Source organism: Falco naumanni, chromosome Z (assembly GCF_017639655.2).
Source record: "Falco naumanni isolate bFalNau1 chromosome Z, bFalNau1.pat, whole genome shotgun sequence".
Classification (NCBI taxonomy): domain Eukaryota; kingdom Metazoa; phylum Chordata; class Aves; order Falconiformes; family Falconidae; genus Falco; species Falco naumanni.
This window is the reverse complement of record NC_054080.1, coordinates 15012892-15039554: the sequence shown is the minus strand read 5'-3', so window position 1 is coordinate 15039554 and position 26663 is coordinate 15012892. Positions and strand designations below refer to the sequence as shown.

At 40.5% G+C, this 26663-nt stretch overlaps 1 protein-coding gene across 1 annotated transcript in view; it reads right to left on the bottom strand.

Annotated features, from left to right (window-relative positions):
• Positions 1 to 3483: 3483 nt before the first annotated feature.
• The window catches only part of TEK (TEK receptor tyrosine kinase), a 43651-nt gene continuing 20471 nt past the window's right edge, over positions 3484 to 26663 (bottom strand). Inside the window, exons 4-23 of the mRNA XM_040579993.1 lie at positions 25478 to 25630; positions 23166 to 23297; positions 21860 to 22000; positions 21008 to 21136; positions 19795 to 19949; positions 19366 to 19507; positions 18822 to 18983; positions 17849 to 17983; positions 16777 to 17070; positions 15166 to 15465; positions 14510 to 14667; positions 13083 to 13293; positions 12013 to 12123; positions 11498 to 11688; positions 11010 to 11123; positions 10095 to 10165; positions 6042 to 6082; positions 4823 to 4919; positions 4241 to 4340; positions 3484 to 4129 (exon numbers count right to left, since the gene is read on the bottom strand). Of these exons, the coding sequence (XP_040435927.1) occupies positions 4055 to 4129; positions 4241 to 4340; positions 4823 to 4919; positions 6042 to 6082; positions 10095 to 10165; positions 11010 to 11123; positions 11498 to 11688; positions 12013 to 12123; positions 13083 to 13293; positions 14510 to 14667; positions 15166 to 15465; positions 16777 to 17070; positions 17849 to 17983; positions 18822 to 18983; positions 19366 to 19507; positions 19795 to 19949; positions 21008 to 21136; positions 21860 to 22000; positions 23166 to 23297; positions 25478 to 25630 (2912 nt within the window). The 3' untranslated portion in view covers positions 3484 to 4054. The remainder of the gene's footprint in view (positions 4130 to 4240; positions 4341 to 4822; positions 4920 to 6041; positions 6083 to 10094; positions 10166 to 11009; positions 11124 to 11497; positions 11689 to 12012; positions 12124 to 13082; positions 13294 to 14509; positions 14668 to 15165; positions 15466 to 16776; positions 17071 to 17848; positions 17984 to 18821; positions 18984 to 19365; positions 19508 to 19794; positions 19950 to 21007; positions 21137 to 21859; positions 22001 to 23165; positions 23298 to 25477; positions 25631 to 26663) is intronic.

Below are 26663 nucleotides of genomic sequence, written 5' to 3'. Positions count from 1 at the left end.
TTAAATATTTCCCTCAGAGAGAACATACTAGAGTATACTACAACTTTCTGTCTCCCATTCACTGTTTTATTTTTTTTAAATTAAAACCTTGTCTTAGGGGGGAATGATGTACAGTTTGTCATCTCTGCATAGGTGGGACCTGTAGGTGGGATCTGCTTCTTTCCATACTAAAGTCCCAAAAGAAAATGGAAAAATAAAATTGAGAGAAGGAACGAGGGTACTGATTTGATTTTGCCATTGCTAGTTGCTGCAAAAACTGCTCAGTTTTCAGCTTCTCTTTTTGACAGTTCCTGGTAGCATGGAAAAACACTGCAGCTGTTGTGAGAGAATAGTTGGGTCTGCTAGATGTCACATTGCAAATGTAGGAATGACGTTCTCAGAAGTTTTACATAATGCAGTATCTCAGTTGTGCTTTCTGAGTCCTTTTGGCTTAATGTAGGGTCATAGCTTTCTGCAAATGGCTTGGTATAAACCTCTTAGGTTTACTTACTAATGTCTGGTAAATTATGTGGCAAATATCAACATGGAGTACTAGTTATATGTTCCCGAGTCTGTTAGAGAAACTGTCTGGAAATTTAGGTAAAACATATCTGGCAAACTTGCATTGAAATAGTAACAGAAACTTTGCAGCTTCATGTTCAAGATGGGAGAATGGAGAAACTGAAAGGCTTCATGAAGACATTAATTAAATAACTGCCTTTTGATGGATCCTATGGTGCATATACTCTGGACTGCAAGACAGTGTAAGCAACATAAAAAGTTTGGTTTAGTTAATAGGAAACTATATTGCTGTTTATGGCTTCCTACCTGTAGTAGTTTGGAACTCGTGTCCCTGAGGGGTCTGCAAAGCTGTGACTAGTCACCCCACATGACCAGACCTTCAGTTTGACTAGTCACTCTAGTGGCACACTGGACCTTTAGCGTTGAATATGCAGTGAGCAAAATTGTTTGGATCTGTTGACCTGGTATCCAGTCCTGCTTTCTGTACTTACATAATGTAAGGAAACATCATTGCTGTGTAAATGCTCTTTAAATTTACTTTTTTTCTTCAGTGTTGCACAACCCACAGCTTGGAACTAACAGAGTGACAGTGGTTGATGCTAAGCTACAGGTTTTCTGTGATATGTTTGTTAACCCAGATGGTAAAGCTGTGGACTATGATATAAGGTGTGTAAATTAGTTTATAATACTTCAGGATTAGAATTAATAAATCGGCAGATAACTATATAAGAAGAAACATACCTCTTTAGATGTCTATTTGTACCAATATAAATCAAAGACTCTCAATCAGGAATAAAGCTTTTGTTCTTAAAGGTCCAGTTAGAAAGTTTTTTCTTCTTGCCCACCTCAATTTGTTTTTTTTCCACATTTGAGGACTTTCCCCCCCTTCCTTAAAAAAACAAGTTAATTAAGTTAAACCTCCCAGAATTTGCTAAATTCCCTGAAGGGGAATAAATAGAAGCAAATGCAAATTTCATCTATAAATTCTGTTCCGCAGAAAAACAGTACAGTCATAAGCCGTGTATTGAGGCCATCAGCCTGTACAGCTTAACAGGATTTGGCTGTATTTAGTGCAGATCACGTGTATTTGGTCTTTCTATTGGCTTTTGTCATTGAGACCTGGAAGACACGTTTTTGATTCCTATTAGTTCTTTGAAGTCCTGCAACTGCTCTAAGAAACACAGGTTTTAAAACTTACTGTAAAAAAAGTTGGAGGAGAGCCAACATGATGTCTCCCTACTTCTTCAACAGAAATACCTGTTTGCTCAGAGCTCTGTCTTTGGTCAATGCTTAAAACCCAGGCTGAGTCACTTGTGGTAGAGCTGAGTTATTGTCACTTAGCTTAATTTATCTTACACTACCTAGGTGAAAAGAAAGAGAATTAAAAAATGCCTTATGTTGACTTCAGCATTGTGTGATTTCAAAGCTGGATAGTTTTAACTTCAGTTTCTGGGAGAATGACCACTATAAACCTAGTTCATCTAGATATTTCTTAGTGTCTCTGACCATGAACTTCTTCTAAATCTGTCTTTAGACTCTCTGGAGTAACAGGATCATCTGAAGAATACAACACCTCTTCAGCGTGTACAGGCAACACTGCTAAACTTCTTCAGTGCAAGCACAATTTTGACTGGACACAGCTTAGAAAGTGACTTATTTGCTCTCAGAAAATGAACTGTTTGAAGCCTGGTTTTAGCTGGGTTTTAACTGTTTTTTGTAACTGTTTTAAAGATGTGACTACTTGCCTTTACTGTGTTCTAATGAATTTCAAAAAGGAAAAGAGTGTTACGTTTTGGCAGATTAACATGTATGGCAAAAAAGAATGAAATGTACTTGATAGTTAAATGACAGCTGTATTAAATAAAATATTATATTCAGAGAAGGAGGAGATGTGTGTACCAACAGAGTATGGTAAAGTTTCTGACATTTCAACTTCCTACTTTGCTGTTCTGTACTTCTAACTATGGAACCGTACACCACCACTGAATAATATTGTTATATCTGGGTTCACAGAAGCTTAGAATTTTATGTTTTCTGATCTTGAACGCACACCAGCAAATGCATAAAATGCAGTGACAATTCCTGCTAGTGATACCTAAAGGAAAATCTAATGGGAAAATTTCACTGTGTCTGCTTCTGAAGCTTAAAATGTACAGCAAGGAGAAAGCATGAATGCACAAATTTCTGCTTGTTGACTCACTGCCTTTTAATAAGACTTGGTGCTTCTCCTATTTAAGTCAGCCTGGTGCTGTCAGTAATGTTACTCTATACTCTGCTGTGCTATCCTTACCGTGTAACCAACCATATACACACCTGCAAACTAAGTGTCAGAAGGGGAAACCTTTTCCTCTTTCTTTGTCTAGCATCTTCCTGCAGGTCTTGTGGGGTGACGTGATCCACCCAGCTAGAAAGTCACTGTGGTCTGATGGTCAGTTATGAGCTAGTGAATTGTGGAAAGATGACAGGGAACGTATGTGTGAAGCACGAGGTTAGCTGGTATGTGAAGTCTGAATAGGGTAAATCCACAGGATCCCATATGGTTGAAGATACCCAATGCTCAGGACAATCTGCCCCTGTTTGTCTATCTAAGGACTAGAAGATCTTTCTGGCAGGCCAAATATCATTGCTTTGAAGCATTTCAGTACAGCATTTTTAAAAAGCCATACCACACTACAGACTCATAAGTGATAAAATAAGCAAAAGTAAGTAAACCCTGATTGTATATTATAGGCAGTAATTTATAATTATGCAGTGAAATTATTAATAGAAATACAAATCAAATAAGCCTCATGTATATCCAGGTTAATTGTAAAAATGTGTTTTACAATATGTAGTATATTCCTCAACCCTATGCTTCATGCTAATTGCTGTATGGCAGCCTTTGATAGCACTAAACACTTCAAAATATATTCTTATTTTGCATACAGGCAAACACTGATTTTTAAAGTGGACAATGAAAGAGAAATAGAATTTTTGACCAGCTTGTTTCGACTAGCTCACTTTAATATTCAAATAAGAATCTTAATTATCCTTGGTAAACATACTGGATTGACATCTGCTTGCAACTCCAACTGTTGCATTGAGCTCAGCATTTTTGTTTGAAGCACAATGAAATGTCTATGAAATACTGCTATAATATCCCCACTTTGCTATCAGTAGCTCTTGGAAATACTGCTATAAGATCCCCACTTTGCTATAAGTAGCTCTTGGAAAGTATCAAAAATATTTAAGATGGCAAAACCTAATGCATTACAATATGTATGTATACACCATATCTACATGACTAAGAAAAAAAGAAAGCCCTACATATGAAACAGCAGATGTCATGACTTCAGTCTATTCCTACTCTGCACAGTATATACACTTCTACAGCCTGTGGAGGCAGAGGTTACAGGGTGATGTACACATACATATCTGTAGTAAGACAGTATTACTGTATTATATACAGTTAAAGCTATACACAGTTCTACACAGCACATGATATTTTGGGCTCCAGCAGATAGAGCTCTGTGTTTTTTCAATACATAATTGATGAATGAAGATTTCCCCTGTCTTAAGCAGCTTCTTCAGCGGAGCAATCAATGCCTGCATAAGTAAACTTCTCGTATAAGGTAGTATTCACATAGGTCTGGAAAGGAAATAAACAGAAAGAGTGTGATGCAAGGTGTATTACTTCAGGAGTCCTAAGAGATATTGATGTTATTCATGGCCTAAATCTTTTCTAAGGATCCTTTCTTACCTTCCTTTCTTCTAACATCCTGTTCAGTGACACCAATATCTGAGCAAATGATGGTCTTTCATATGGTTTCTCTCTCCAGCACTGTCTCATTAAGTCATACCTTTAAAAGCCGAACACCAACATTTGACAGTTTAGATACATAGGTTAAAGCTACAAATTCATGTGTATTCGAAGATTGTGTACATATATTTTTCAAAGGAAAAGGGATTTATGCATAGCTGGAGTTACATTTTCCACAGCTGGTCGCTGCCTGAAAAGAATTTTGTTTTTCTCTGGAATAATTGAAAAGGTCTCTTTCAGCTAAAGCTCAGCCATGTTGTGTAAAGAACAGGGTATCTGGCAGAGGCAAAGCACCTGGGAAAGAGTTCATGGCAAATAACAGTGCATGCTGGGTACAAAAGGACTGAAGTAATTATTTCCACTTGTGCACCCTTTTTAAAATGTTGGGGCTTTTTAAAATGTAATTTTTATGTTTTCCTGAAAAACTGTTTATTTTATTTGTCTCTTGTAGACATCATATATTTCCAATAGCAGACGTTGTGTTACGCTGTTTCAGTTTTTTTGGCCGAGGCAGTTACTTACACTTCGTCATCACAGTTGAGAGGCTTTTCCAGTCTGTACCCTTGAGGCAGTTTTTCATACAGTTCTGCACATGTCATTCCACAATATGGTGTTCCACCTAAAGCAGTGTTTAACCATTGTCATGAATACAAGGCGTTTTTAATAAAACAAAGTTTAATTTCATAGCAGAAATGAAAAAAAAAAATTACTGATTTAATAACAGGTAAATTAATCTAACTTTAGGGAATCTTTTGCAGCTACGTTTTTGTTGTTAATGTTTCCACACTGTTTAGTGCACAGTATTGAAGAGAAAAATAAAACCAAGCATAAACTTTTACCATCTGTGAGGCTGGCCTACATTTCTCTACAGCTCTGAGGGCCTGCATCTGATTGTACTTAAACTGCTTTTGCAATGCCTTTGACAGCAATAGGCAGGTCATTCCTTTGTTAGCATGGCATTGGTAAGATCCAGTATTACTGTCCAGCTGATTTTGCCCCTTTTTGCAAATATTTGGTTGCTTAGAATCTTGATTTTCCATGCTGCAATCTGTTAGTTCCCATCCATATCTAGTGCAAACCCATTTAGTAAGGAAAGATGGGAACAATTTAGAAAGCAAGAGTTCACAATTAGTCCAGTATGCAATGTACATCTCCGTCAGTATGCGTCTTCGCCAGCAGACTGTGGGCACGCTGAGGCAAATCACAAAGGCTATGAACGGTGTGAGGCTGTATCATATACATGATGAATAGTAGTGTATGCAGAAATGAAATCTAAATTTTGTTTGAAGATTACTGTTCAAAAATTTTCTTTGATAATAGTTGGAGTAGGAGTTGTTAACCTCCCACCACCACTCTCTGCCACCCAAAAAAAAGAAAAAAAAAAAAAAGGGCATTAAAATGTAAGTCTTCATTTAAAACCTAGGAAGGCTGAGGAAAAGCCACCAAACATAACATATTGGCTTAGGCTATAAATCATGTGATATGATGGATTTTATATTTAGATATGGCTTAGGTTTTATATTGCAATAGAAACATGGTCATTATGATTTTCTCATTTAGGATTGTACCTGAAAATGTGATGACTGCATTTCCAAGCATACTGAAGCTAAATAAAATTCAATAGGATGAAACAGAAACAATTGAAATATGCTGCAAAGCAATAATTTTTTAACAGACTGAGTGAATGAGCTGGCTTGGCTCAGATTGGTTTAGTTGTGCAGTAAAAAATTCAGGTACTTACCTAAACTAACAATTTCCCATAATAGGACACCGTATGACCATCTGCAACAGAGGGATATTGTGGAGTGCAACAAAAATGCAACAAGATTTCATATTTTAATTTCAATTATATTTTTTGCTAGTATTCGAAGAACACGGACCCTTAGTGTGAGTCATTCTTTTCTATCTTTTTTATTAGATTTGCATAATGATAAGAACTTCGGCTTCTGGCTTTGCAACGGGTGTCGTCATGAGGGTTTTGGCTTCTGTGGCAGTGGGACATTCTTTAACTATAGCCTGTTAGTGAGGGATGGGATCCTGCTGCCTAGAAGAGGCAAGGGAATCTCTGGCAGCAGGCTGGCCAGCTTGGTGGAGCGAGCTTTAAACTGAAGGATAATGCAGGGAGAGATCCAAAGTATCCACGCTCACACTATCACATCCGACAGGGGGATAATCCAGGCCAACTACAGCAGTGATACATGTTCCTTAGCTGCCTCCCAAGATGAGAACCAGAAGACCAACCACCTCGAGGGTGTGCATGGCTGTGGTGGACCCTCTTGCACCCCTCCTGGGAAACCCGTGTGCTCCACCAGCTCTCTGAAATGCCGGTACCCCAAGGCCGGCAGCGTGGGGATAAACAGGAAGGATCAGAGATCTGTGTGCGGTCGCAGGGCCACGATCTCACTGCAGTTACAGAGACACGGTGGGGTAGCTCGTGTGGCTGGAATGCTGGCATGGATGGCTGTGTGCTTTCCAGCAAAGCCAGGCCAGCAAGGCGAGGTGGTGGAGTAGCTCTGTGTGTAGGAGGAATGTATGGAGCTCTGCCTAGGGGTGGGTGCAGAGCCCGCTGAGAGCTTACGGGGAGGGATTCAGGGGCAGGCCAACATGGGTGACGCTGTTGGGGGTCCTCACTACAGGCCACCTGATCAGAAGAGGGAATCGATAAGGCCTCCTACAGACAGCTGGAGGTACCCTCACCATCACAGGCCCTGGCTCTCATGGGGGCCTTCAGCCACGCCAATACCTGCTGGAAAGACAGCACAGCTGGGCTCACACAGTCCAGGAGGTTCCTGCAGAGCGTTCATGATAAGTTTTTGCTGCAGGTGGTGGAGGAGCCAATGAGGCGAGGTGCGCTGCTGGACCTTGTACTCACAAAGAAAGAAAGGCTGGCTGGGGACGTGAAGGCTGAGGGCAGCCCTGGCTGCAGTGACCACAGGGTGGTGGAGTTCAGGATCCTGTGCAGAGGTAGTAGGACACTAAATAGGACTGCAACCCTGGGCTTCAGGAAAGCTAACTTTGGCTCTTCAAGGACTTCCTTGGAGGAATTCCATGGGTTAGGGCCCTAGAAGATAGAGGGGTGTCCGAGAGAGCTGGCTAATATTCAAGCATCACTTCCTCCAGTTTCAAGATCAGTGCATCCCCATGAGTAAGAAGTCAAGCAAAGGGGGCAGGAGGCCTGCATGGAGGAGCAAAGAGATTCTGGCAAAACTCAAACAGAAGAAGGAAGTTTACAGAATGTGTAAAAAGGGTCAGGCCACTGGAAAGGAATACAGGAATGCTGTCAGAATATGCAGGGGTTGCAATGAGGAAGGCTAAGGGCCATTTGGAACTAAATTTGGTGATGGATGACAAGGGCAACAAGAACAGCTTCTGCAAGTACTTCAGTAGCAAAAGCATGACTAGGGAGGTTGAATGAGGTTAGTGCCCTGGTGACAAAGGACACAGAGAAGGTGGAGTTACTGAGTGTCTTCTTTGCTTCAGTCTTTATTGCCAAAATCACCTCTCAGAAATCCCAGACCCTGAAGGCATGAGAGAAGGTCTAGGAAAAGAAAGATTTTCCCTTGGTTGAGGAGGATAATGGTGTCATTTAGGCAAACCTGACAGCCACAAATCCACTGGCTCCGGTGAGATTCACCCCCAAGTGCTGAAGGAGCTGGCAGATGTTATTGCCAAGCCACTCACCATCATCTTTGGAACATCAGATAGGACAGGAGGAGTGCCTGAGGACTGGAGGAAAGTTGATGTCACTCCAGTCATCAAAAATGGCAAGAATGAGGACCCAGGAAGCTACAGGTCAGTCAGCTTCACCTCCATCCCTGGAAAGGTGATGGAACAGTTCATCCTAGATGTCATCTTCAAGTATGGGAAGGAAAAGAAGGTTATCAGGAACAGTCACATGGATTCACCAAGGGGAAGTCATGCCTGGCCAACCTGATAACCTTCTGTGAGAAAGACTGGCTGGGTAGATAAGGGGAGAGCAGTGGATGTTGTCTACCTTGACTTCAGAAAACCTGTTGATACTGTCTCCCACAACATCCTCATAGGTGAGCTCAGGCAGTGTGGGTTAGATGAGGGGACAGTGAGGTGCATTGAGAACTGGCTGAATGACAGAGCTCAGAGGGTTGTGATAAATGGCACAGAGTCTGGCTGGAGGCCAGTAGCTCGCAGTGTTCCCCAGGGGTCAGTGCTGGGTCCAGTCTTGTTCAACTTATTCATGCATGACCTGGATGAAGGGACAGAGCGCACCCACAGCAAGTTGCTGATGATACAAAGCCGTGAGGAGTGGCTGATGGACCAGAAGGCTGCGCTGCCATCCAGCGAGACCTGGACAGGCTGGGGAGTTGGCAGAGAGGAACCTGATGAAGTTCAGGAAAGGCAAGTGTAGGGTCCTGCATGTTGGGAGGAACAGCCCCATACACCAGTACAGTTTGGGGTCTGACCTGCTGGAAGGCAGCTCTGTGGAGCAGGACCTGGGAGGGCAGGTGGACAGCGAGGTGCCCATGGGCCAGCAGTGTGCCCTGGTGGGCAATAGAGCCAGTGGGATGCTGGGGGGCATTGGGAGGAGCATGGCCAGCAGGTGGAGGGAGGTGATCCTCCCCTCTGCCCTGCCCTGGTGAGGCCCCATCTGGAGTGCTGTGCCCAGTGCTGGGCTCCCCAGTTCAGGAGGGACAGGGAACTGGTGGAGAGGGTCCAGTGGAGGGCTGCAAAGATGGTGAGGACAGCAGAGCATCTCCCTTGTGAGGACAGGCTGAGAGAGCTGGGCCTGTTTCCCCAGGAGAAGGGAAGGCTGAGAGGGGATCTTATCCATACATACAAATATCTAAAGGGCGAGTGTCAAGAGGATGGGGCCAGGCTCCTTTCAGTGGTGCCCAGTGACAGAACAAGGGGTAACAGGCAGAAACTGCAGCACAGGGAGTTCCATCTGAGTATGAGGAAGAACTTCTTTACCTTGAGGGTGAGAGAGAGCTGGGACAGGCTGCCCAGAGAGGCTGTGGAGTCTCCTTCTCTGGAGACATTCAAAACCCACCTGGATTCAATTCTGTGCAACCTGCTCCAGGTGAACCTGCTTTAGCAGGGGGTTGGACTATATCAGGCGTCCTCAAACTGTTTAACTGGGGGGCTGGTGTGGATGCAGTGGCAGGTAGTCATCTGCAGCTGCTTGGTTCCCACCCCCGCACCCCCCCCCAACCCCTGGTGGGGGGTTCTGTAAATACTGGGGGCAGACAGAGGACTCTGGGGGGCTGTATCCAGCCTGCAGGCTGTAGTTTGAGGACCCCTGGACTATATGATCTCCAGAGGTCCCTTCCAACCCTGACCATTTTGTGATTCCGTGACAGTGTTTGTAGAATCAGAAAGCAGGACTGAGATCTTTAGCAAAATCAATTGACTGTCAGTCCGCCAACAAGGGACCTTTACTAGACGGTGAGCTCTCAGTAAATGCTGCTATTACAGATTTGGTTTGCCAAATATCTCTTTAAATTTCCTGACTAAGGTACTGAGTTTCTCTAGATTTCCCTAGTATCCATCAGCTTTCTGATTTCAAATGAGAACTATAACTACAGCAGTGGTTCAAATCCAATTAGCTTGTGAAAATAGCCCTTATTCAGACACTGATGATGAAATGAAAGTAACTTTTTGTTGTGGGTTTTATTTTTGCTTCTGCTGCTCACTTATGCTGACATAGCTACTGAGTGTTTTGAGTCAACAGTGAATGTCTCATCCTGGCTGTAAGACTTCCCTTGATATTGAAAAATATTTCTTTATTTAAAAAAAGACCATTTAAACACATACTTACACATCACTGTTTGTGGTGTAAACACTGTAATTCAAAGATTCAATTGCCATCCATCGCACTGGAAGCCGTCCCTGAAAATTATTTCATGAAAGTTTATTTGTTGGTGGTTGGAATAGCAATATTGCAATTTATACCCCAACAGTTGTTCTGTGTGTTAGCCTAATGAAAACTGACTTCATGAAAGCAAGCTTTATCAATTAAACAAACTTAAGTTGTGCATTTACTTGCCCAAGGTACAGTACACATGGAAGATAATAGAAAATTTATCCAGCCAGCATAAAGAGGAAATGGAAATAATTCCTGAGGGACTTCTGACCAAACCTGTGCCTTTGACTACCTGGTGTTATTCCTGGTCTATGACTACATGATGCTTATCACACATCTTCCTCTTTCAGACCTTTCTAAGCATTTGCCCTGGAAAGCTATTCTTTCAGCCCAGAGATCCTGACATACCTCTGGTTATCATCATACTAACTTAGGCCCCATTCAATAGACTTGGACCAGCTTGTCTCGGCTGGACAAATTCTGGGATGAAAATATTATTTTCATACCTGTGCAGATCTACACACACGTATATATCCTCTTCGTATGTCAAATACATATTATATGGGTTTTTTTTATAGCACACTTTTATTGAATCTCATAACTGGCCACAAAATTGTTATTTAACCACCATCCAGATTCATATAAGTAATTATCAATTGTATCGTATATTATGACCATGGTATAGAATTGATTTACAAGTAATGTATACATATTAATAAACAGAATATTAATATAAATACATGTTAATATAGAATATTTAAATAATCAGGTTTTGTAGTATCTAATAAGTCTTCATATGAAAACAATAGTAAGAAACAAGAAAACAAAAAATGAGGAAAATAGACTATATTAGTTTGTTTTAATCCTTACCATGGTCTTCTTAACATAAACTTCTTGACCTCTTGATAAGCCAAAGTCAGCTATTTTTGCAACATAATTTTCTCCAACCAAGATGTTTCTTGCTGCCAAATCTCGATGAATAAACTTAAAAAAGAAAAAAAAGAAAAAAAAAAGGAATCACCACAGTATCTGTAAGCTTTATATGTATTATTTTAGTGCTATACTGAAAATTATAAACAGTCAGAATAAGAACAAAAACCAAAACTGCTTTGGTATGTCAATACCAAAAACATTTTAAACTTTATCTGAAGATGAAAGCAGTTAGTTACCATGTTGTTTCTAAGTTTTAATGTCTCTTCCTTGATTCCCCATGACCTAGTGTTTGATAGTGATGATAAAACTAATCCAGTGGGTGCTATAGAAGCTCAAACTAAAATCTTACTTTGATTTTACTAAAAGGCACAGTCCCTGAAAAATTAATTGCTGTGCCTTCAGTGGGTAGAGAGTTTAAGACTGACCTGTTTCTGGCTCAAGTAGTCCATTCCTCTAGCGACGTCTGCTGCAAAATGGAGAAGTTGCTGAGAGGAAAGTGTAGAGGCAGTACTGTTGGCAATAGCAAATGCTGGGTCTGTCTCCAGAACTCTGCTTTTCCGAAGGAAGTCCAGTAGATTTCCATGGGGGGCATATTCAATAGCAAGATAAAGATATCCTAATGAAACATCAGATGGTGAGTATATCACAGAGTGAAAGATGGTCAGTAATAGTATTTGGATGTTTGCACTGCTCTGAGGGAAAAAGAAATAAACATAGAAGAGACTAGACGGAAATATCAAACATCATAATTCTGAGGTGCAGAGCTGTTGATGAGCATTTTTTCTGAAGGATTAATGTCGGTTTTTAGATAAACAGGTTTATTTCTTTTTTTTACAAATGTTTTAGGAAGATCTGCTTATAAGCTGGTGTTTCTATGGGCTGCGCTGTCTGGGATTTTTAAAAGTAATTTTTGAAGTCCATATACTCAAGAGCATCTTACCTCGATGTTCACATGCCCCCAAAAGATTTATGATGTTGGGATGATGACCAAGTTTACAAAGAACTTCAAGTTCTCCAGCAAAGTCTCTGTGGTCATCTTTTGAGGCGTAGTCTGAAAATCAAATAAACATGTATTTATGTTTTCCTTCAAATTGAATTCATGATCATATTGTTGTTAAATGTGAGGACTCTGGGTTCTTTGAGGCACTACTTCTTCAGCCCCAACAGAAAAAGGAAAACTCTTAAGACACATTAGCATGTGCTGAAAAAGAGTAAGATTTTTCAATCAAAGGAAATAAAGAGAGAAACTAATGTCTGTAGCAGCCATCTGCAGAGAAAGAAACCATCTTAATATACCATGTCACTTCCCTTATTATTTGAGAATGTAAGAATGTCATGGCAGATATGAAAACTAGCTGTCTAAAATTTTTCCTTATGCGTGCTGTTGACTATAACTGCCTGTATGCAGACTTCGCCTTTTTTAAATGATCATCATACTTGAGTGTCTGCCAGTTTGCCTAGATAATGACCTCGTGAAATGCAAGAAAAAATATACATTCCTGGCGTATGCTATGCATTACAGTTCTCTCTAGAGTGTGGCAGTCACATCTGAAAAGTACAATGAAAATGAGTGATTGTCATAGATGTAGATGTAGATCCTGTAGATGCACAGGTACATTGTCTCTGAATAGCTAAGGTAAAGCAAGATGAGCAAATGTTGTGCCCCAAGGGTAGCTCTGTGCTCTTCTCTATTAAATTAATCTTTTAATGGCTCCCATTTTGCAGATGAACTCACACTGAAGTTCATACTGATCTACGAATTGAAAAATACAGAATAGTTAATGATATCAACAAGTAAAGATAAATATAAACCAACTGGACCATGCAGAAATACAGTCTTTGCCAGGACACAAATCTTAGCCTAGTGACAGCTGATATGATTTCACTAGCAACTTTGAGTATTCATTTTAGCTTTAGGAGAGGGCTACTAAGCATTTCTTATGACAGAGAAACACTTGGAACAAACAACCAAGAAAAGTCTTTAGTCTCAGCGTCTCCGATCTTTACTACCTTTCATCCTTTTAATCGCAGCATCCATGCGTAAGCCATCTTTCTTAATGCGTGCTTTCAGGACTTGCCCAAAGTTACCTTCCCCAATCACATCTTGAAATTTTATGTCATTCCACTCAAGGACTGGATAAATAGTGGGATCTGGGCTGTTTTTGGCTTTCCTGCTCAGGGTGAGAGTACCTGAGTTAAACTGTACAGCTGGCTCTTCCCTCTGTAACAGAGTTAAGCAAATGACATGAACGGTGATTTCTACTTTACTGAGCAATGCTCTGATTACACTCCCCAAATATATGTGTGCTCACTCATGTACACACACACACACACAGAGCCTGATCCATCCCTTGCTTATGCAAGAGGGAGTGCAGTAGACAGTTATACCTAGTGTAGACACTGACTTCGTCAAGCACTTCTGCCCAGATCCACTAAATTACTCAGGCTCCTAATTTATGCATGTGTACCTTTGTAGACCTAGGCCTCCTGAACAGTTTTACAATCACCTTGAAGATGAAGCAGATGAATAAAAATCATTTGGTAAAACTGATCTCAAAACCAGTTTTAAGTCTTAGGTTTGAGATTTATCTCATATTAAGCTTGGCTAAATCCTGTGCTGATTAGGCTCAGTAGAAAGAATGAGGAAAGAAGAAGCAAGGAAACAAAAAAGAGAGGAAATGATCTTCCTCCATACTTGGGGAGGCATCTCTACTTCAGTTACACATTCCCATAAAATACTTCTGTCGGAAAAGTTTCAGGACAAGGAGCAGGAGCAATTCTGTGTGGCCTGGGGACTGATCACCTTTTTGGAAGAGCCCCCTGCCCCCCTATTTATCAAACAACCTATGCAGATCCATATGTAGGAACTCTTTGGTCCAGCTTCATTCTGTTTCACAGGTTCCCCTCTGAAGAGAGAGAACAGCACTGGAAAGCAGAGTGATAAAGACACTACAGCAGGATACAAATATATACATGTATATTTATATATAGATGTCTCTATGTGATGTTACAACCTTCAGCAATTTCCTTATAGCCAGAACTCTTGATGTTGCCATTGACTGATCCTTGGTGTGCTGTCCCCAGTGGAGCAGTTGCTGACGCTCAAAAGCAACATTAAATAATATGGTAGCTTTCAAAATCAGGTACAACTTCAAAGCCGTTCTGCCTGGCTTTATACTTGTACACAAGTGTGACAAGGCAGAAAAGGGAGAAGGATAACTGGTGTGCAACTTTTTCCAAGTCAGGTTTTATACCTCATAACCTATAACTGTGATTGCTTTAGCTCTGGAGTCAGTAGCAGAGAAGCTTTACATCTGTACTAATTGCACGGGTGAAGAGAAGACAGTGGGAAGGCCAAGGAAAATAAATTGGAAAAAACAGGAAAAAGTGGGGCCAAAATTAACAACCACACTGACACAGGAAAGCTAGAAACCCACCACCACATTTTGGAAAGCCTGAGCCATTCGACGCTGGAAGTTGGCTCGCTTTAACTGCAGCATAATGAGAAAGGCCAGGAGGATTGTTACACAGGTCATCCCTGCAGAGCCAAGGATAGCAATAAGGAGCATTTTGCCTCCTTTAGATTCATACGGAGCTGTTGAGGAAGCACATAAGGAGTTCGTTATTATTTCCAGGTAATTCTGAAAAAAATATGAACAGTGTATAGCTAAATACTCTTGTCTTGTAAGCTGTATACAGGCATAGAGATACATCCTTTTGTTTTCCAAAAATGTCACAGACATTAGATATTCTGATTTGCACATGTATGAGCACTGCAGATCCTGCTGAATTCAGGCAGAGCAGAGCTCAGGTCACATTCAGTGATTTAATAATCCTATTATATGTAGCTCCTTTAATTTATGAACTGTAGGGCACTTCCTAGTGGACACACAAAAATATTACGTGCTGTCACTTCACCAATGACTGGGAACTGAGTAAACTGAGAATCAAATTTTGGTGATGCTTTGTTGTGCCTCAAAATTAAAAGCGAAAAAAACTAAAATTAAAAAATAACATTATGACTTTGTCTTAGCTAACTAGTTTGCACTGCCAGCCATGGCTTGTGCAAGCTCAGCATGATGGAATGACTAACCTTTAGTTTCCGGAAGAGTCTTCAGTTCAAACGATGTGTTTGGGTTGCTCAGGCCAATATTATTCTGAGCATTAATCTGAACCTGGTACACAGTGTTTGGCTCAAGGCCCTTGAGATGGTATTGAGTAATGCTGGTGTTCTTTATGATGATGTCGATGTGGTTGTACTCAGCCTTCCCATAGATTTTGTAGCTGATGATGATGGAGGAGATGGAATGACCCTCAGCAGTTGTCCAAGAGATGACTGAGGATGTGTCTGTGGTGTTAGAAAACCTGATGTTGTATGGTGCAGGAGGGATTCCTGAGAACAAACACAAATACACACAAAGCATTGAAGTGTACATCTTTCTCTTCCCCACAGGGAGCCAAACACTTTCCTCAGTGCTTTTGCTGCACTAAACAGAGGCAAAATTTTGTTGACAAGCTATGGTGACTGAATGCAATATTTTTTATGAACCTGATGTGCTGTCACCCACATTGCAGTACTCTATACTTCCAGGAGAGGTTGGAACAGCATTCAGTATACTCCTGTTCTTGAATGAAGATCAGATTATCTGAGCTGTACGCAAGGACAACACAATTGCATTCCGATTAATGCAGAAAGGGTTAGTTTCCTTCTATACTGAATCATCATTCCCATATGACTCCCACGTCTCATACTTTCACTGCTTCAGGGAACAATTCCCTGTCAGGATACAGGTTGTTAGAAAGAGGGGAAACTGATACCAACATTTCCACAAATTGCATCAGAAAACCACCATCAGGGGTGAGTACTAGGTTTGTGGACATGCCCATGACTACTAAGCTAAGTATCTTCTGGAAAACAGTACCCTTATATTTTTCTTAGTGCAGTTTGGCATCAGAGCTCAGAAAGCTGGAGTGTTCCATGACAGTCATTGTCACTTCTGTTAATACATGTAGGATCTCAGTGAGGGCCTCCTCACATGGCCTGTAGGGAGGAAGAAGCCCACCTTTCTAGTGTGTGGTATGGGCAGTGGCACCCATCAGCCATTCCGAGGGACACCTGTTCAGATGGGACTCCATTCAGACAGGGCATTTGCTGGGGCATTATGAAAGGACACCACTCACACTCGGGGAATTCAAAGGCAGTCATTAGTCTTCAGTGCAGCACACAACTACTCTTTGCTCATACAGTTTTTACCTTGCATTGTATCTTGTCTTCAGTCTTTAACTATGACTATTTCTGAATTGACATAGCTGAGTTGCAGGGTCTGAGTGTTTTTCTGGAGTAACAAAAGAGCCTGGAGTAGTGAACTCTGAGGGTTCACCATTATGAGGAGGAAAAAGATGCTTCGTGTGTTAGAAGCATGAATTGCACTGAAATGAAGATGCAGAGTCCCAAGCTTTTAATTTGTTCCCCCTCCCCCCCTTTTTTTTTCTTTTAAACTAATCATTAGTTCCTGATAATTTCCAGCATAAGAATTTCCTTGGACACTGAGCTATCTTCATAATAACAACCACAAGTGATCACCAGGAACTTAGTGCTACCAGAACAAAGGATTGCATTTAACTTAGTCATCAAGTGACAATCAGTCTGATAACTGGAGGAAAGAGGAAGAATTAAACAGAAGGATGTGAATCAGCTACTTACTGTCACTGAAAGTCCATGCATACAGATAGTTGCTCCATTCTCCTTGGGATCTGGTGTTCACCCGTACCCTGCACATATATTGCTGTCTAGGCTCAAGATCTTTAATGATCAGTGTGGACATATTTCCTGGCACTTGAGTAATGACACTGCTCTCATCACCATTGTCATTCACGCTTTTCCTTTCCACTTCAACACGAATATCATCCTCTGTCCTCAGTGTTAAAGGATGCCATGACAGATTCAGGGATGTCATACTTTTTGGAAAGAGAGTGAGACCTTCTGGTGGAGGAAGACCTTGGAAAAGCCAAATAAGACAGGGAACAACATTTCATGTGTGTCGGGTATGCAAGTTAAAATAGGGGTACCAGTTGATTCCAACCACTTGCCCTAGATTGGGGTGACAAAGTTTAATTCTCCCGGCCACCAAACCCAAATTGCAGAAATTACATCTAAGAGGTACTGATAGTCCCAAAGTATCTTATCAACAGCTGCTGTGTCAAGAAAAAGGTCTCTTCACTGAGCTGGTGGTACAGATGAGCTTTTTAGATGTGAGAAACCAGCTCTTTTGCTCTCTTGTTAAACAGTTCCTGGTGTAATCCTAATTTATTTTCTATGCCTGTATTCAGTTTGGACTGTACCCTCGGTGGACTAAAAGCTTTTCTGCTTGTTCAGACATCTCCGTTTTTAAAGTAAACTGATCTAATACTAAGAGGAAGGACTGATCCAGTATTAGGAGGAAGGACTGGCAAGCAAAAGAAGTGAATTGTATCTCCGACTCTGCTGCATAGCCATCCGAATTACATAAATTTTCCTTTCCCAGATCCCTCATCTCCAAATCAGAGAGAATAATAGCTCTGTCTTTTTCTGGTTTTATTCACTTCTGGATTGGTTGGGGTTTTCCCTTCATTTTTTTTCTTCTTCTTTGTGTGAGGTTATTTTCAAAGATTCTACATAGAATTCAAGTCCAGCCTTCTTTGTTCAAATGAAAGTGTTCTGGCAGAGATCAGGGAACCGATTAAAGAGAAAAGCAGCTGAAACAGCCCTTTTGTGAAAAGCCAATGCAATGACTTACCAAGCGCAGCTGTCGTGAAGCTAGCTTGTGGCCCAGGATGGCCTTCCCCTCCTTCCCCTTGACGACTCAGCTGAACACAAAACTGATACTCCGTTTTTGGCTCCAGATTGTCCAGTCTTTTAGTTGTGCCTTTTACTGACAACAAAAGGAGAAAGTAAAGCCATAGTCCATGCTGAAAAATGTTAAGGAAGAAAAGGTTTGGAAAATATTCCTGAACCACTAACCATGGAAGATAAGATACTTAGACGCTTCTTTTGTTTCTTATTCACCAAGATAAACTATTTAGAAGTATAAAATCTTTATATTTAAGTTGAGCTTCAACCTAGCCTAAGAGATGTTTCCATCTGCCCTTGCTTTAGGACAGAGCAAGACTGGTTGCTTAGGCAATGTGCATTGTGTATGCAGATCTTGGGTTTTCTCAAATTAGTAACAAAAGTTGTTTGCTACTTGTTAAAGCTTGTTAATGTTTCCTATAATATTTTAGGCTTTGCATAAAATGGTAAAACAGGGCTGTAAGAGGTCATCTAACTCACAAGAAGTCTTCGTTTTACCCGTGCCATTCCTGATAAATACTTAGGTAAGATGTTTGTCTCACCAGAGTGTGTAACAAACACAAAAAGAGACTGTAGATCCTCCAGGATGCCCCCATCCTGCTCACTACTTTTGAAAATCTGCTATTTACACAGGAGATTTCAACAGTTGGGCCCAACACCGAGTACAGTTTATCTTAAGGAAGGAGGGGAGAAGCCCTTGGTTACTGAAAACTGAACATGCACTTTTGACTACTGTCAGTGTACCACATCCACAATAACATTATACGTAGTGGTATGCAAAAAGTCATGCATCCAGTCATAAAAGATTTAACTTTTATGCATTTTAGAATCTTTTGGATCTAGTCAAGAGCAGACACCACATTATGTTTCAGCATGCAGCTGAAGTTTGTGCTTAAGGGAACTTAAGAATGCCTTCTTACCTTCCACAGACATCCAGGACTGGTAACGTTTTGCTGGCTTGTACAGGAGTTTTGTTGACACAACAGGTCCATCTCCAAGATGTAACTCAGCATTGATATCAATTATGAGAAAATTATGTCCACTGTCTGTCAGCCTTGGGGCATACTGTGGCACAGGAGGAACTGAGCAAGAATGCAAGTATTAAACCAGCCTTTTAATTCCCTGTATCAGTAAAACTCTGGTATCTTCCTAGATCAACAGGAAAATGGGAGATACTCTTCAAAACTCTTATGAAGTAGACAGGGCTTTACACCCTAAAGCTGACGGTTTAGATCTTTATAAAAAAAACCAACTTGTATTTATTTCTAATTCCTACCACCATGCTTATTTTTTAATACACAATAGTATGTTGCTTACAAAGGTTTTCTGTTCATATTCTGACCGTAGACACTTGTTCAGACATTTTCTTGCAATGCAGATAACCGAAAGCTCTGCCATGTTTGACTATAAAGCTGCCCTTAAAAGTAGAGAGGCAAAGACATTTAACAAGATTTGTGCTTTTACCTTTGACTGTAACTTGAAATGGTTTCTCTGCCATTCCTGCTACTGTCTGCACACTGCAGACCCAGGTTCCTGTGTCACGGGGCTGGATTCGATTAATTGTAAACATGGCTTCAGAGCGATTACTGGTAACAATTAGGGCAGGCTGAAATGACAAAAGATGTACAGGACCTGAAAAATGTGGGCATATAGGAAGATTCCCATGAGACTTTCTCACAGTTTAGGAACTCATCCAGCGTTCAGTGATTTCAATAGAAATGGTCTGCAATGGTCTGGTCAATTCCACAGTTTCATATGTGCTTATGAGTTCATGAGGTACCTCAGAATATTGAAATGTTACATTATGCTTGAAAACCATAGTGTGCACTGACTACAGATCAAGTAAAAAATAAACATCAGAAATAATAGGAAGCAATTAAATGAGGAGCCTACCCTTAGGACAGTTCCGTCTTGCTTCAAAAGTTTAAATTCTTCAGATTTAGGAAGTGGCATCCCAGTCGCTATACAAAAAGGCCTGAACTCAACACCAGAATTGAGTTCTACAGGATCTAGTAAGTTTTCTATCTGAGGTGAAAGATCTGCTGAACCTACAGAAGATACATAGTATTTTAATGTCAGTCTTTAAGCAGGACTTTAAAAAGGCAGCACCAAAACAAGTTTAGGCGTACAATGAGCACCAGTAGCATATGTGTCTGGGTCTCCCTTCATTCATGTGAACATCTACAAGGATCACTCTTATCAAGGTCAGCCCTGCTACAGCAGTGTAAATGTCATGTCAGAAAGAACAAGCCCTGTGCCCACTCTCCTTTGTTTTGCTCTCCCTTCTCCTCTCTTTCTCACTGACACTCCAAGCACAGACAGTGTAGCTGTCGAAGTCATGCACACCTTTTGTGCTGAATGTACACTACCTATTTACTCTCCATTTTGTTTGTTTATAAGAGCAGTCAGATCACAACAGCATAGTTTGGCTGGTGGATCACAGTCTTATTTCTCTGCTTGTTTTTGCACTTGAAAGCTTTTACAAGTTAACACTGGATTTGTCACTTTGTTTATTAAGCAGAAATTATAGATGCTGCGTGCATATTGTAAAATACTGTGTGTGAACCTTGTCTGAAACCAATGAGATTCTGAATGTGGTGTACTCAGCTTTTCAAGTTTAACACTTTCAGAGAGACAGAGCTGTTTTAAACTCTGGGGTTGTGTTTGTGTCTCAGTCATTAATTTCAGATCATGAGGCACATGGTATAGAAATGATTGTATGAAGATGAATAAGAGGTAGGTAATGGTAAAGTACCATGAGCCTATCCAAAACCTGATTGCGCAGGTAGTACATGCAGCTTTTGTCAGTAATTGATATTAAGGTCATTGTCAAATTCTATGGAGCCAGGTTTGAAAATCTACCTCTAATGAAAGCAAGATCAGATGAAATGGCAGCGTACAAACCTGCTAATTGCAGAATATGGGGCAGAGGCTTAAAAACACTGTATTGCAATAAGGAGGTACAGAAGTGTCTGTCCCCCTGGAAGATAATCAACACAGCAAAGATACCAGGCTGGAAGGCTGCAGTGGTAATGCTGTACCAGCATAAAGATCTGTTTCAGTTACACTGGGAAAAGCCGTTTACTACCGTGTTACCTTGCTTTACCTTCTTTTTCACACTGCAGACCATGCCATCCAAGGGAGCAGATGCAGCCCTTAAATCTGTCACATGTCCCTCGATTGTGACAATTACATTTGAGTTTGCAATCCGACCCATAAAAACCAGGGTTGCATTCTGCAAGTACATATGTTTCCAGTTAGTGTAAGGGTACTAGAAAATATTTTCTATCAATTTTCAATCTCATGAATCAATTCTCCAGTAGGCTTTAGTTCCCTCAGCTGGCTTGAGTTTGAAACTATATATATATTAGTGCTTGATCATCCACAGAGCATCCTGAGAGCACACTAATGTAAAAAATGTAGAGCACATTTGTATCCATGCCTGTCATTTGTGGACTAGATGACAATGTAGAAGTTTCTTCAGTCTCTGCTGTTTTTTCACTTACGCTGTGATAGTGTCCAAAGGCTTCATCAGGTATGTGGCCATTGAACAAGATGATACCTATCCATAAAGGAACTTGTGCTTCATGTCCCAAAGACATTGCAGTCTAATTGAAATAGCTGATTATGCTTAGTATTGCTCAGCAATGAATATCTGTTTGGCATCAAATTGCTCAGTTCGACTTGTAGAAATATGGCAAGACTGGAGATGCTAGAGGATTTTTGGCATCAATTTAGAACATCAATTAATTTTGCAGAATAATTTGAATAGTTTTCAAGTTTACTATGTCCTTTTTCTGAGAATCTGACATGGTCCTCTGACATGGGTGAATATTATTTTTCCTCTTTTACAGAATGTAAAAAATCCTGTCTTTTATTCTCCTCCATTAGTTCTCTTCTGTATTTCCTACATGCAGCACACTAAGGACTCCACCATTCCTCCTGTTTTTTACTATACCTTTATCACATTCCAGCCCCATCCATCCTGTGGCACAAGAACAACCATATGGATCCGGTAGACAGAACATATAGTTTCTGCAGCCATAGTTTTCCTTACAGCTCTCTTCACATGTTTTGCCAAATGTATTGGCTCCACAAGCTATTGAATGAAGAGGGAAAGAATAGTCTAACAGCATTAAGTCCACAGAAGAGCTAATGCTTCTAATGATACAGCTTTAGACAACAGAAAACTTGAATTAAAATTAAAAAATCAGCATTTTTACCATGCAGATACCAGATACATTAACATCCATAATAACTTAAGCCATGGCTGCTCTAGTGGTTAAGTTCAGGCAGCAGAAACAAACGTAACTTTCTGCCATGTGCAGATTCATCAGCAAAGCACCCATTGCTTTGGGTATGTGTGGACAGAGCTTCAGCAGTAAATCCTTTTTATAAGCCTTTAAAATATAAAATGGGCAAATAATGCCAGGAAGACCAAATAGTCTTAGAACTTCGTGGAAATGCCAAGCTCAGGTTTTCGCTTTTCTGGTAAGATCAATGCTATGCTGGAGTGGTTCAGATGTCAACTATTCCAATAGCTTAGCTCTGTTATTTGCAGCACTACAATCCAGTCAGAATATTAGAATACATATTTAGCACTGAACCCAAAAGTTACTTGGAGAGATAAAAGCAATGTGGTGCCTGCTGTAATTCTTCCAGAATTCAAACTAATTTACAGACATAGATATGCACTAACAGATATATGCTGTTGATATGCCTCTACAGAGGGAAATTCCCTTGTGAGCAAATCAGCAGCTTGTTCAGAAGTAGCCAGGGAGTCTCTAACACAGGGCTGCATTTCCCAGTGCCAGTGTATCCTTAGGATCTCCTATTTTACCATGCATTTAAAGTCAGTCAGTAGCTTCGAGCATACTGATTTCAGGGGAACCATAGCACAGCCCAGGTTGGAAGTGACCTCAAAAGATCATCTGGTTCAGCTTCTCATGGGAAAAGGAGCCTAGGTGAGGTTATCCAGCACACTGTCCAAGTGCATATTGACCAAGAAGAGCTGAAAACATTCATCTCCCTTAGCAACACAAATTCTACTAGCAGAAGAGGGGGAGAAGTTAAAACACAAGAACATCCTTACTATTCAGGGTTTATTTCACCTAACACTGTCCTGTCTCCAGCACCAGCTGTAAATGATGTATGTATAAAGGGTGAAACGAGGCTTCTCCATTTGCTGCTTCCATCAATAATCTGCCAATTTATGCTACTGAGAACAAATTAACAGTCAATCTGTGAAAATAATATTTGCTTACCTTTCTCACATGTTTTTCCCATAAAACCTGGAGGACAGATGCATTCCCCAGTATCTTCATGACAAATGCCATTGTTCATGCAGGAAGGGCAATGGGAGCTACAGGAAGGGCCCCATTTCTGGGCTTCACATCCTTTTATGGAAAAATTTAATGACATATTTGTGGTCTTCTTATTCAGTAACCAATCAAGTACTAAATTTGTTTTTAATTAAGACAAACAGTAAAATACGTAAAAATATGATCCACATGGACCTCCCAAAACCCCAGCCAACTGACCTAATGTAAGAAATCACTTTTTTGATTGTGAAAGTGCCTCTCTCTCTGGATCAGAACCGCTGCATAGTATGCAGTAATGCTACACAAAATCTTCAAAGAAGGAACTAGGAAAGTCTTCCTTTCTTTGAAACCAGAGACAGATTATTTTGTCAGAGTAATTTTGGAAAGAGTAAGTGGAGAAAGATGTTATATTTAAGATTTCTATTCTTGCAACAGGGATCCAAGACCTACAAAAGGTCCAGGCTTCACCTGGAGCTGACTGTACTGGTAGTAAGCCAGCAGGACCAAGCCTGGCATCACTGGCATTGTACCAGCATTTGGCAATTCATAATTTTTTTCTGTAACAATATATTGTTCTTGAAAGTCATTAGACACATTAGTTCACATCTGTTGTGACTTTATTGTCTTCACTGTGTCTTTGTAACAAAGATCAATCAACTGGTGACCTGTTTTTTCTGGAATTAGTGGACTAAGAGCAATTGTTTGTTCTAATGCCTGCCATGATTTTCTTTCCTACTTCATAATTTAAAAAGATAGTGCCATTAATCCTGCCAGTGAGAGATACTGATTTAATAGATATTTTAATTTGACACTTAATTTAATAGAAGCAGAGCTCAAGCTTTAAACAAGTGTTATGACTTCATTACGTAAATGCTTAATCTATAGTTACAAAATGCAAAATTCTTTAAGCTGCTTTTGAAATCAGTGGGACCTGAAGAGGCGCAATAATTTTCAGTATTTGGTTTGTAACGTATCTTAGATCACAGAAACTGACTTTCATACCTTCCTCTAGTGTAAAGCTAGGACTGAGAAGATAATAAACTGGAAAGTCCCAAGGCAGCTTACGGAAACTGGGTAATCTAGACTTGGATCAGCTTTTCCAGATTTCAGCAAACATTTAGTCAATCAACATGGTGCTTGAGCTCTGTCTTCTCCTTCTCCCAGAGTAAAATTCTTACATGTGGATACTTTTTTTAAAAAAAAAGCTTTGCTAATAATCATCAGTCTGTGTCTATAATGCTAATTCAAAGAAAGACAGAGCATGTGCTTGTGCAGTGGCATGTGATCATCCATTCTCTTTATTGTCAGTGTGCTCCCTACCACTCTCCCAGACAGCATGCAGGAGTTTTTGCAGTAGGCAAGATGGGCAAGGCAAAAGCCTATTTCAAGACAGGGAAGAATTTATGGGTAAGTCTTCTGCTGTGCCGCTTGGCACTAGAGTAGAGAACAGATCTTGGATCATTTTGTTTAGTAAGGTGGCAATAGCTTAAAATCCCAATTTGGGGCATTAGATTTATTCATTTGTAATGGAAGTATTCTGGAAGTATTCTGTGGATGTTAGCAAGTAAAATACACTTTACCATCAGAAACATTTTCTTTATAATGTAAGATATTTGAACAGCTATTTATTTTTACTTATTGGTTTTCTATTTCTATCCAAGTTACCAGAATATTATTTTCTTTATATCTGATGAAAATGGACATAGCAGCATGAGCTACAAGACATATAGAATACTTAATGGAAAATACCTGCCTGCATTGTAAACTGGTCCTGTTGTCCACTGGGAAGTGAACTTTAAGAGCTAATTAAGGCTGGAGTAGTTTCTGAAATTACAATAATGTATGCTAAAGATGGTAGGATTTAGGATAAATGGAGCTTGTATATAGCCCACCATAGAGAGCAAAGTCACTTGAAAATTCCTGTTTTGTGCTCAGACTCACATCTCTCATTCATGAGAGACCTGCCTCATTCATACTTGGTGTTTGCAAAGCTGAGATGCTGAGAAAACAGATAGCTGTTCTGGCAAGAACTAAGATGAATTGAACAAAAATCTGATTTTCTTTTCTCTCTCAGCTGCTTAAATCATTGTCAGATTGTACAAGAGATCCTTGGGAAAAAAATTTCTTCTGACATAACCTGATGGCATCTTGTGTCAAGAAAGATTTTGGTCCTTATTTGGGCACAGTGTAAGTTTCCTTGCAGATTCATTATGACTTTAAACAATTAATCATCAGCACATATTAATGGAACTTACGTCTTACAATAAGCCTTGTGTAAGCAGAAGTAAAGAGGTTTCCTCCTATATATCTGGCAGAGTAAACCCCTGCATCCTGTGGTTGAACCTGAGGATAGGAGACTTCCAGTTCCCCTGGCACTTCATGCCTGGGCACAGAGTGGATGAAGGAACCTGGGGAAGGAGCATACAGATACAACAGACAGAAGTCATTGACCATCTACAGACAGAAGTGAGTTTGCATTGGTTACTGAGGAAGGACAGCTGGGATGAGCTAAGCAGCAGAATCTATCTATTAATTATGAATATGCTGATGGCTCTTTAGGTAGACTAGTTTTTGATACTTGGAGAGGTGCAAGTACAAAGGAAGCTAGATCTTGAGGAGATTTAGTAGATGAATGGGACAAACAACTTTGTATTCAGCATTGCTTTACAGGAATGTTCCTAAGAGTCTAGTAGTTAAAAGTGTTCATTTTGTTTCCTGGCCTTTCCTGAAGTGAGGGTTGACAATCTGTAAGGACTCTGGTGTGGCTGGAAGGAGTCAAAAGTAAATGCCAGCCAGGGCCTATTTACTTTAGGTAGCACAAAGATTTGCTTAAAAGACCAAAGCAGGAAGAACACAGCACATCTTTTCTTCCAAGACTTAACATGTTTCTGTCTTTTCTAGTTTTTGTTTTTTGTTTTTTTTTTTTTTTAACCAAGGGACCTTATCTCTGTTATTCTAGGTTTGCTGCAGTTGGTTATGCATGCTTGCTAAGTAAGGCAATAGCATTGTTTTCTCCTGTCCCTCTGGACTAACAAGTAACAATGTTTGAACACTGGTTGCTGTCAAAAAGAAGCTGCATTCAGTGGACGTCAGGACCCCTGGGAGTCCTTCCACTGCAGTCTGTTAAAGCAAAGCTACTGGAGTTGGCTAATGCCAGGTCCAGCCAGCTATTGCCAAAACATACGTGCACATGCTCACATATGGTGTACTAACAAAGCCAAGCACCAACAGACGCACACAGCAGAACTGTGCCTGTGCAGGTACTGCATGTGCACACGGGACTCATGTACATGTGAACAACCCAGACAGCCTGATCCTATTCTTGCTTGCAGCTAGTCAAGCTTGCTGGCCGATCTCATACACCCACACACCCAAAACTGGGTCTTAGCTGGACCTATAGCCTCCCTAATAGCTGGCTCTCAGCCCACTTATCCTACTCGC